Below are 12,341 nucleotides of genomic sequence, written 5' to 3'. Positions count from 1 at the left end.
AAAACTGCATTCAACAGGATATTGTAAAATCAAAAAGGGTAATGAATACAGGACTGTAGGTGGTTTTTTTTAAACACACAATATATGGAGTAAGGTAGGTGAACTTGTAGCACAGTTGGAGATTGGCAGGTATGACGTTGTGGGCATCACTGAGTTTTGACTGAAAGAAGATTATAGCGGGGAGCTTAACATTCAAGGATGCATATTGTATCAAGAGGACATGCAAGTAAGCAGAGGGGGTGGAGGTGGCTCTGTTGGTCAAAAATGAAATCAAATCCTTAGAAAGAGGGGACATAGTATCAAAAGGTGTAGAATCCTTATAGATAGATCTAAGAAACCGCAAGAGTAAACAGACCCGGATGGGAGTTACGGTATGTACAGGTCTCTGAACACTAGCAAAGATGTGTGCTACAAATTACAATGGGAGAAAGAAAATGCATGTCAAAACAGCAACGTTGCGAAAGTCATGGGGGCTTTCAATATGCAGGTGGATTGGAAAAATTAGGTTGGCGCTGAATTCCAAGAGTGGCAATTTGTAGAATGCCTAAAAGATGCCTTCTTAGAGCAATTCATGGTTGACCCCACTAGGGGATCAGCTATTCTGGATTGGATGTTGAGCAATAAGCTATAATTAAAGAGCTTAAAGTAATAGAACCTTCAGGGCCAGTGATCATTATATGATAGAATTGACCCTGCAATTTGAGAGGGAGAAGTTAAAGTCAGATGTATCAGTATTGCAGTGGAGTAAAGGGAATTACAGAGGTATGAGAGAGGAGCTGGCGAAAGCTGATTGGAAGGGGACACTCGCAGGGATGATGGCAGAGTAACAATAGCTGGAGTTTCTGGAAGCAATTTGGAAGGCACAGAACAGATACATCCAAAAGAAAAAGTAGTATTCTAAAGACAAGATGACCCGACCATGGCTGACAAGGGAAATCAAAGACAGCATAAATGCCAAAGAGACAGCATATAATAGAGCAGAAAGTTGTGGGAAGTTAGATGATAGAGAAGCTTTTAAAAACCAACAGAAGGCAACTAAAAAAGTCATAAAGAAGGAAAAAATGGAATTCGAAGGTAAGCTAGCCAATAATATCAAAGAGGATACCAAAAATTTCTTTGGATATATAGAAGAGGTAAAAGAGAGGCAAGAGTAGATATTAGACCACTGGAAAATGATGGAAAGTGGTAGTAATGGGGGACAAGGAAATGGCAGATGAACTGAATAAGTATTTTGCATCAGTCTTCACTGTGGAAGACATAAGCAGTACGCTGGAAATTCAAGTGTGTCAGGGGGCAGAAGTGAGTGAAGTTGCCGTTACAAGACGAAGGTGCTTGGCAAACTGAACGGTCCGCAGGTAGATAAATCACCTGGCTCTGAAAAAGGTGGCTAAAGAGATTGTGAGGCATTATTAATGATCTTTCAAGAATCAACAGATTTTGGCAAATGTCACTTCATTCTTTAAGAAGATGGAGAGGGAGAAGAAAGGAAACTGTAAGCCAGTTAATCTAACCTCAGTGGTTGGGAAGCTGTTGGAGTTTATGTTAAGGATGTGGTTTATGGGTACTTAGAGGCACATGATAAAAAAAAAGGCCAAAGTCAGCATGGTTTCCTTAAGGGAAAACCTTGCCTGGTAAATCTGTTGGAAATCTTTGAAGGATGGACAAATGAGAATCAGTGGATGTTGCATACTTGGATTTTCAGAAGGCCTTTGACAAGGTACCACACGAGGCTGCTTAACAAGATAAAAGCCCATGGTATTAGGATAAGATTATGAGGACACGCAGTCCTCTTTTATTGTCATTTAGTAATGCATGCATTAAGAAATGATACAATGTTCCTCTGGTGTGATATCACAGAAACACAAGACAGACCAAGACTGAAAAACTGACAAAAAACAAATAATTATAACATATAGTTACAACAGTGCAAGCAATATCGTAACTTGATGAAGAACAGGCCATGGGCATGGTAAAAAAAGTTCAAAGTCTCTCGAAAGTCCCATCATCTCACGCAGAGAAGGAAGAAAACTCTCTCTTCCTGCCATGAGCTACCAGCGCCGCAAACTTGCCGATGCAGCATCCTGGAAGCACCCAACCACAGTCCGACTCTGAGTCGTCCGAAAACTTCGAGCCTCCGACCAGCCCTCCGACACCAAGCACCGGGCACCATCTCTGCCAAGCGCTTCAACCCCAACCCCGGCCACCAGTAACAGGAAAAGCCGAGGATTTGGGGCCTTCCCTCCGGAGATTCTTGATCGCACAGTAGCAGCGGCAGTGAACCGGGCATTTCAGAAGTTTCTCCAGATGTTCCTCGTTGCTTCTCACGTCATCAAATCAGAATTGTGCGTGCACGGCCCCTATTTAACAAATACGGTATCATTTCATCGGCCAGGCCACGCATGCTGCGTCACGCCGCCATCTTCTCCTCCTTTTACAGGAAAGATACTAACATGTGGGCATGTGGCCAAGTGGTTAAGGCGTTCGTCTAGTGATCTCAAGGTTGCTAGTTCGAGCCTCAGCTGTGGCAGCTTGTTTATGTCCTTGAGCAAGGCACTTAATCACACATTGCTCCACATTGCTCCTGAGTGGCGCCCCACACAGACTTCCAATCTGCACCTTGTAAGGCATGAAAATGCCCAACGCAGACCTCTCATGGTCTGAGTCGATGTCCCCTTCCCTACTAACATGGATAAAGCAGTGGCTGATTGGCAGGAAGCAGAGTGGGAATGAAGGGAGCCTTTTCTAGTTGGCTTCCGGTGATTAGTGATGTTCCACAGGGATCTGTGTTGGGACCGTTTCTTTATACATCATACGTCAATAATTTGAATGACGGGATTGCTGGCTTTTTGGCCAAGTTTGCGGATGATATGAAGATAGGTGGGAGGGGCAGATAGTGTTAAGGAAGCAGGAAGGTTGTAGAAGGGCTTAGACAGATTGCAGAATGGGTAAAGAAGTGGCAGATGGAATACAGGTCAGGGAGTGTACGGTCATGCACTTTTTGTAGATGAAATAAAAGCATAGACTATTTTCTAAATGAGGAGAAAATTAAAAAATCTGAGGTGCAAAGAGACTTGGGAGTCCTCGTGCTGGATTACCCAAGGTTAATTTACAGGTTGAGTCTGTGGTGAGGATGGCAAATACAGTGTTAGCATTAATTTCAAGTGGACTAGAATATAAAAGCAAGAACGTAATGTTGATGCTTTATAAGGTATTGGTGAGGCCTCACTTGGAATATTGTAAGCAGATTTGGGCTCTCATCTAAAAAGGGGATGTGCTGACATTGGAAAGGGTTCAAAAAGGTTCACAAAAATGATTCAAGGATTGAAAGGCTTGTCAGATGAGGAGCGTTAGATGGCTCTAGACCTGTAATCACTAAAATTCAGAAGAATAACGGGTGATCTCATGGAAACCTATTGAATGTTGAAAGGCCTCTAGAGAGTGGATGTGGACAGAATGTTTCCTATGGTCGGGGAGTCTTTGGCCAGAAGGCACAGCTTCAGAGTAGAGAGATGTCCATTTAGAACAGAGATGAGATGGAATCTTTTCAGCCAGAGAGCGATGAATCTGTAGAATTCGCTGCCACAGGCAGCTGTAGAGGTCAAGTTACTGGGTATATTTAAAGCAGAAGCTGATAGATTGTTGATTGGTCAGGGCATGAAGGGTTATAGGGAGAAGGCAGGATATTGAGGCTGAGAGGGAAATGAATCAGCTATAATGAAGTAGCAAAGCAGACTCAATGAGCTAAATGGCACATAATTCTGCTTCTGTATCTTATGGTCCATCCAGTTGCCTTCTTAAATCAATGTAGTTCACATGATTAAAGTACTCCCTTAGTGCTGCTGGGTAGGGAATCTCATAATTTAGACACACAGGTGATAATATTGGTGGTGACAATCCTTAATCATGGTGCTGTGTAGGTTGGAAGGGAAAATGCAGACACAGCCACCTCCATAAGCCTGCTACCCACGCTCTTATAAGATGGCCGAGGTTGCAGACCTGGGGGATGCTGTCAAAGAAGCCCTGGCAAGCTGCTCCCATGTATTTCGCAGACAGCACTTATGCAGCTAGTGTACCAAAAGGGAAAGACAGTGGAAATAAACATTTAGGATGAAGAAATAGCTGTGAGCGCATCTTCAATGTTGCATTCTGTTTAATCAATACCTTCAGCTTGCAAATTTGGACTTGCTTAATTATAAAACCAGTGGAATATTGCTGCAAATGCCCTTTAAAGGAGAGAAGGCATCATATCCCAATACTTCAGTCAAGTTGAAGACCATGGCTGATAACATGCCTTACACAAATAGGGATAAGGAATATTTCTCTACAACACTCACGTTTCATTAATTGGAACAAAAACAAAATCTTTCTGAAATAGATCCACATGGCGTGTCCATGTTTTCACCCTGGCATGTCGACGCTGTGGTAATCTAAAAAGAGAGAAGATTTTAGGTTACGAAACTGAAACCTATCTATGCCAAACTAATTATTACATAAAGATGAATTTCGCTGCACAGCAGATACAAATGAACTGGGTAGATCTTAAATTAATTAGGCAGAGTATTTATTTGCTCAGGCGGAAATGGCCATCAATGGAGACATCTGTCTTGGCGGTCCTTCCTTAATTGTCCTGAAGTATGTTAAGGTTCAACTACATTGGGTGGGTCTGGAGTCACATAAAGGGTCTGAGCTTATGTTCCATGGTTCAATAGTTCCATTTAATGTCAGAGAATGTATACAATGTACCACCTGAAATTCTTGCTATTTGCAGGCATCCACAAAACCAGAAGAGAACCCCAAAGAGTGAATGACAGTAAAATGTCAGCACCTCAAAGCCCCCTCCCCCTCCTCCCCAGTGCACAAGCACCAGCAAAGCATCAGCCTTCCCCCTTCTCCTTATTTCAACAGGAAGCATCAGCACCCACCACCCACCAAGCAAGCATCGCAAGGCCCCCCAAAGAGACGATGGATGATCTGCAGTCCAGCAAGAACTAATTGTTCACCCGACAACTGGACACCACAGTCTCTCCGTCTCTCACCAACAAGTGGGAGAACTACATCTCCTTCATTAACAAAAGAGCTCACAAAGAATGTACTTCTTGCAGCAACTGGTAAAGTTCCATCAGGGAGCTATGCTCTTGGAGTCCTGGATCCCTCTGTACAACACTGTCAAACATCCTGCCATTAACTGTATCCTTTCCTCTTACATTTGATCTCCCAAAATGCAACACATTACACTGTCTCAGATTAAACCCCATCTGCTCACATCTGTGAGGTATCTCATCTCCTTCATTAACAAAAGGGCGAAGCAGAGGATGTATTTCATGCAGCAGAACATACTGGCGCAATTCTACACTGCCATCACAGAGACCTTCCACACGCCAGCCAATATTGTCTGGTGTGGTGCAGCTTCTTCTCAATATATGAAAACTACCGCAAACTGTCAAGTTAGCAAGAAAGGTTATTGGCTGCAGTCTACTGTCACTGCAGGACTTGTATGTGTCCAGGACAAGAGGAAAAAAAAAAATCACCATGGACACTGGCAACCCCACAAACTGCCTTTACCAAAAGCTCCCCTTGGAAAACACCATAGGACTATTAAAACAAAAACACACCAGTTTAACAGTTTCTCCCCCCCCCAGGCAGTCAATCCGATCAACTATTCTAGTTAGACCTCCCCTCACACCACTCTATCTATTACCCCCATCACTGCACTACAAACACTCTAAACCACTGTTTATAATGCTGTTTACGTTGTAAATACATGCTGGTGTTTAGAAATTTATGAATGTTTTATTTCATTCCTGTACTTTGAATCCTAACGTTATTAGCTACGTTAAAATTTGATACACATTTCTTTTTTTTTAAATATAATTCTTTATTCTTTGTAACTGATTAATGTTTTTATTTGTGTTTCACGTTGTGCCCTGACCAATGCACCACAGCAAATTCGGAATACGCGTAAATGCATATGAGAAATAGAGTTGATCTATAATAGGGCAAGATAAGCAGATTTTCTTTGCTGAAGAGTATTCGTGAACTAGACTGGCTTATAGCTTTCTAAGTTACATTACTGTCACTAGTTTTTAAAATAGTTGTTTAATTCCTTAATTTAAGATTCCTAGCTGCCATAGGTGGAGTTGAACTCGAGTCTCTGGACTGGTGACCCTGGCCCAGTAACTTGCTCTAATCTGTTGTACCCATGTCAAAGCCGAGAGCTGAAGTGCTCCAAGCTGAGCTCTTCAAGGATCTTTTCACTTGCTGCCCAAACCCCTTAATGAAGTCATTACAGCCTAACAAAACCTTCAGATTCAGAATGGAGAAGTTGCAACTCATATTTAGTGAATGCACAGGCTGTGGGGGAAAACCAAATAAAAAAGTTAATTTTTCTTCCAAAAGCTATCAAGGTGACAGGGAAATGGGGTGCTGGATTACTCCTGGTACCACATGCCGGTCAGGGCAGGAACAGGATGATAGCACAGATGAATGAGTGGCTGAGGAAGTGGTGCAGTGGGCAGGGTTTCAGATGTTTCAGACTTTTCAGTCATTGGGATCTCTTCAGGGGAAGGTATGACCTGCAGAAAAAGGAAGGGTTAAGCCTAAACCGGAGGGAGACCAATACCCTTACATGCAGATTTGCTAGAGCTGCTGGGGAGGGTTTAAACTAAATTGGCAGGGGGATAGGAACCAGAGGGATAGGGTTAATGATGGGGTAGTTGGTATACAAGTTGATGCAGTGTATAGTGAGATTGAGGAAGTTCAGGTATATGGTAGGGCAAAATTGCAGACAGTGGGATGCATTGAAGTGTAACATTGGAGCAAAATCAAAAACTGTGATAAATACAGCACTGAAGGTGTTTTATTTAGACACAATGTACAGAATAAGGTGGATAATCTTGTAGCACAGTTTGAAATTGGCAGGCATGACATGGGCATCACTGAGTCATGGTTGAAAGAAGATCATAGCTGGGTGCTCAACATTAAGGGCACACATTGTATTGGAAAGACAGACAGGTAGGCAAATGGGGTGGGGTGGTTCTGTTGGTAAAAAAATGAAATCATTCCTTAAAAAGAGGTGACATAAAATCTGATATAGAATCCTTGAGGGTAGTTCAGAAACTGCAAGGAGGAAAAAGACCCCGATAGGAATTATATTCAATCCTCTGAACAGTAGCAAAGATGTGGGATATAAATTACAAGGCACGAAAGATGAATGAGCCAAGGTTGATTGGAAAGAGACATTAGCAGGGATGACGACAGAACAGCAATGGCTGGAGTTTCTGGAGGAAATACGGAAAGAGCAGGTTAGATTCATTCCAAAGATGAAGTCGTATTATAAAGGGAGCATGAGGCAACCATGGATAACAAGGAAAGTCAAAGACAACACAAAAGCTAAAGAGAGGGCATAAAGTATAGCAAAAATTAGTGGGGAGTTAGATGATTGGGAAACTTTTAATAACGAGCAGAAGGAAACAAAAAAGCAATAGAGAGAAAAAATGAAATATGAAAATCGCTAGCTAATAATAAAGAGGACACCAAAGGGTTCTTCAGATATATAAAGAGTAAAAGAGAGGCAACAGAGGGTATCAGACCACTGGAAAATGATGCTGGAGAGAGGTAGTAATGAGGGACAAAAAAATTGCGGACAATTTATTAAGTATTTTACATTAGTCTTCAAAGTGACACGAAACTTATGCCAGAAATTCAAGGGTATAAGGGGACAGAAATGAGTGGATTTGCTATTACTAAGGAGGCTGAGAAGTAGGGAAGCAGAAAAGTCACCTGGACCAGGTGGACTACACCCCACAGTTCTGCTAGAGATAGCTGAAGAGATTGTGGAGGCATTAGCAATGATCTTTCAAGAATCGCTACATTCTAGAATAATTTTGGAGGACTGGAAAATTGCAAATGTCACTCCACTCTTTAAAAAGGGAGGGGGCATTAGAAAGGAAATGATAGGCCAGTTAACCTGACTTCAGGTTTTGGAAAGATGTTGTGAGTGCATTATTAAGGATGTAGTTTTGGGGTATTTGGAAGCACACGATAAAGTAGGCCAAAGTCAGCAGTTAAGGCGAAATCTTGCCTAACAAATCTGTTGGAATTCTTTGAGGAAAACTCAGGCAGAATAGAGAAAGGTGAGTCAGTGGATGTTGTTTACTTGGATGAGGCTGCTTAACAAGACAAGAGCCCATGGTATTACAGGAAAGTTACCAGCATGGATAGAAGACTGGCTGACTGTCAGGAGGCAAAGCGTGGGAATAAAGGGACCTTTTCTGGTTGGCTGCCGGTGACTAGGGCTGTTCCATATTGGGACCACTCTTTTTCACATCATATGTGAATGATTTGGATGATGGAATTGATGGCTTTGTGGCCAAGTTTGCTGATGATACAAAGCTAGCTGGAGAAACAAGTAGGGTTAAGGAAGCAGGGAGTCAGCAGAAGGACTTAAACATACTGGGAGAATGGGTAAAAAAGTGGCAGATGGTACCTTGTGTAGGGAAGTGTATAGTCATATTTTTTGATAGAATGAATAAAGGCATACACTATTTTCTAAACAAGGAGAAAATTCAAAAATCAGAGGTCCAAAGGAACTTGGGAGTCCTTGTGCAATATTCCCTAAAGGTTAACACGCAGGCTGAATCAGTGGCAAGGAAGGCAAATGCAATGTTAGCATTCATTTCGAGAGAACTAGAATACAAGAGCATAGTTGTGATGCTGAGCCTTTATAAGGCATTGGTCAGTCTGCACTTGGGAGTGTCGTGAACAGTCTTGTCCCCTCATTTGTGAAAGGGTGTGCTGGCACTGGGAAGGGTCTATAGGACGTTCACAAGAATGATTTTGGGAATGGAAGATTTAATGTACGTGGAGCATTTGATGGCTCTGGGCCTGTACTTGCTGAATTTTGTAGAATGAGGGGGGAGTTCATTGAAACCTATATAATATTGAAAGATCTAGTTAGAGTGGATAAGGAGAGAATGTATCCTGGAGTAGGTGAGTCTAGGACCAGAGGGCACAGCCTCAGAATAGAGTGACACCATTTAGAGCAGTTGTGAGGAGGAATTTCTTTAACCAGTGAGTGGTGCAGCTACAGAATTCATTGCCACGTGCAGCTGTGGAGGCTGAGTCACTGAGTATATTTAAAATGGTGGTTGATAGGTCCTTGATTAATTAGGGCATTAAATGTTATCAGGTTTCAGGGTAGTGGAGGTATAATTTGTCCATCTGTGTTGATCACTCCACCCTTAACTAAGCTGTTCCACCGTGAACACAATCTGTCATGAGTCAACATGATGCTTTCCGATCAGGTCATGCATAGCACATACCTCCACCACAATGCTCAGGTGTGTTTCTGGGGTACGGGGCCAGCGACCCTTGTGCCTTTTCTATGTACTTAACATACGAGTTTTTTTGTGTTCTATCGCTGAGCAGCAGTGAACCATCTGATTGGCCTATCAGAGTTCTCTTTGGGAACTAGTTGACTTTATCAGCATTTCTGATCTGGCTATTGTTCACAATTGCACTTAGTAAAAAAAAGGGCAGGAGAATGGGGTTGAGAGCAATAAATCAGCTATGATAAAATAGCAGAGCAGACTTGAGGGGATGAGTGACCTAATTCTACACCCATGTCTTATGGCCTTATAGTACCTTGTGATGCTCAGTTGAAGAAAATGAATGCATATCAAATTGCAGGGTGGGCAGCAGAAAAGTTCCAGTTACAACTCCTGGGATATGTAAATAGCTATCATGCATACTTATTTTCAAGGAGATATCATAGATAAAACTAGAAGACTGCAGACCCAGCAATCCAGCACATTATTGAAATAAACAGCTTATGGTAGATACTTTATTCTTCCAAAACAAACTCAGAAGTCCAACTGGGACAGTAAAAATTTACAAGTTCATCAAATCAAGCTAAATGTATTTTTTGCAGAATATTTTTAACAAAAATATGACAGCAGGTACCACTTTCCACCACATGAACCTTTTCCTGATGTACTCATTTACAAAAGGAGGGAGAAAGACGCCACTTAATACAGACAACTGTGAGGTGTTGGACTTCAGGACTTAGTGAATGTAGGATTTCACATAGGACTTACACAGTGGATGTAGGGCACTGAAGATTAAGGAGGAACAGAGAAATCTTGGAATACAGATCCATTATTCCTTGCAAACAGCATCACAGCTAGATAGAGACATAAAGAGAGCTACTGACAGATTGGCTTTCATAAATCAAGGTACTGAAATCAAGAGTTGGTTTATTATGTTGAAGTTGTATTGGATGTTGGTGAGGCCTGATTTGGAGTATTGTGTGCAGTTCTGTTCACCTACCTACAGAAAAAATATCAATAAGATTGAAAGAATACAAAGAAAATTTACAAGGATGTTGCCGGGATTTGAGGATTGGAGTTACAGGGAAAGACTGAAATTCTCAGGAGAGTAGGAGAATGAGGGGAGATTTGATAAAAGTATACAAAATTATAAGGGGTATAGACAAGATACATGCAGGCAGGCTTTTCACAGTGGTTGGGCGAGACTAGAAATAAAGGTATTAGATTAAGGATGAAAGGTGAAATATTGATGGGAACCAGAGGGAAAAATTCTTCACTCAGAGAGCGTGTGGAATGAGCTGCCAGCACATGTGGTGGATGCAGGTGAAATTTGGTTAAGTACGTGGACGGGAGGAACTTGGGACTAGGCAGAATAATATTTTGTATGGATTAGATAGGCCTAAGGGCTTGTACTGTGCTGTAAAGCACTATGACTTTTAAAATGTTCAATGAATACTGGATTACTTAACAAATTATTCATCTACACACATCCTTTTAGATTCCTTTTTACAGATAACATTAAACAACCCTTAATTCTCAGGCATGATAGCTTACGATAAGGTGGCAGATTCAGGAATGCCGCGTCGTTCTCGCTGATTCAATCGTTTATAAAAAAAGGAGCTGAAGATGTGTATTCTGTCTGCATCCTGCTGTTTGATCTTTTCAAGAACTAAATACCTGCAGGGTCAGAATGAAGCACACAAGGAAATTAAAATAAAATTTAACTGTCACTTTTCACGGCAAAGAAAGGTCAAGGCAAAGTGCTTGCCAAGTCATGATGACATACTCTGCAACACCTTCACAATATTAAGCTAATATCAATAACCAATATACAATTATTGAGACATCTAAGGAATAACCCTCTGGCTGAAAAAATTCCTCATTTCTGTTCTAAAATGACATCCTTCTATTCTGAAGCTGTGCCCTTTGGTTCTAGATAACCCCTCACAAAGCCATGCTGACTAAATGCTAGTAAATCCTGCCCTAAAAATCTTCTCCAATAATTTCCCCTCCACCAAAATAAGTCTCACTGGAGTATTATTCACAGGAGTTAACACTATTTCCTTGCTTGAACAAAGGAATAACATTTGTCACCTTCCAATTATCTGGTATTACTCCTGTGGCCAGCGAGGATGCAAAGATCGTTGACCAAAATGTAGCAATTCCTTCCTACGCTTCCCATAATAACCAGGGATAAATCCTGTCTGGCTGCAGCGACTTAATCATCTTAATGTTTTCAAGCAAATTTAATTTGATATTTGTGTTATTTTGACAGCCTGCCTCTCAGAAAATTGAGTTACCAGCTTACCCATCTGGCTGCTTAAAAAATGAGTTGATGTCCACAACCACACCTCAGTGTCTCATAGAAAGATGACTGCCACCATAATCAGTATCTATCCTTATATGGGTTTTAGGGCTGCATCAAATACTACAATCTGCTTTGCATGGCAACACTACCAAGGTGCTCATTACAAGGGATTTGTGAGCATTTATTTCCTGCGGAGCATCAAGAAAGCTCATCTCTGTCCCAGGATACTGACAGACTTTTAACCGCAGTACCATTGAGAGCATACTCACCAACTGCATCTCAGTGTGGTACGGCAATTGTCCCGTATCGGACTGCAAAGCACTCCACAAACGCTGCCTGGGCAGGGCGAAAAGCATTATCAAGGATGCATCTCACCCTAACCATGGACTTTTTACTCTCCTCTCATCCGGTAGGCGCTACAGGAGCCTCCGCTCCCACACCAGCAGGTACAGGAAGAGCTTCTTCCCTGAGGCTGCGACCCTGCTGAACCTCACATCACAGCACTAAGCAATATTGCACCCATATTGTACTGTCTCAGTACTTTCATATTTGTGTGCTGTAGCACTTACTTTTTATTTGCAGTTATTTTGTAAATAACACTACTCTTTGCATTTCTGGTTAGATGCTAACTGCACTTCATTGGCTTTCTATCTGTACTCGGCACAATGACAATAAAGTTGAATCTAACCTAATCTAATCTGTTCATG

General features: G+C 41.8%; 1 protein-coding gene across 9 annotated transcripts in view; it reads right to left on the bottom strand.

Moving 5' to 3' along the window:
- Positions 1–12,341, bottom strand: part of senp6a (SUMO specific peptidase 6a) — a 152,761-nt gene that overhangs the window by 27,103 nt on the left and 113,317 nt on the right. For all 9 annotated transcript variants that reach the window (XM_063056522.1, XM_063056523.1, XM_063056519.1 and 6 more), the window contains 2 exons: positions 10,881–11,003; positions 4,335–4,427 (listed from right to left, as the gene is read on the bottom strand). In XM_063056522.1, the coding sequence (XP_062912592.1) occupies positions 4,335–4,427; positions 10,881–11,003 (216 nt within the window). The remainder of the gene's footprint in view (positions 1–4,334; positions 4,428–10,880; positions 11,004–12,341) is intronic.

Source organism: Mobula hypostoma, chromosome 8, assembly GCF_963921235.1.
Source record: "Mobula hypostoma chromosome 8, sMobHyp1.1, whole genome shotgun sequence".
NCBI classification, from domain to species: domain Eukaryota; kingdom Metazoa; phylum Chordata; class Chondrichthyes; order Myliobatiformes; family Myliobatidae; genus Mobula; species Mobula hypostoma.
The sequence above is the reverse complement of the archived record's forward strand: the minus strand, read 5'-3'. Positions and strand labels throughout refer to the sequence as shown.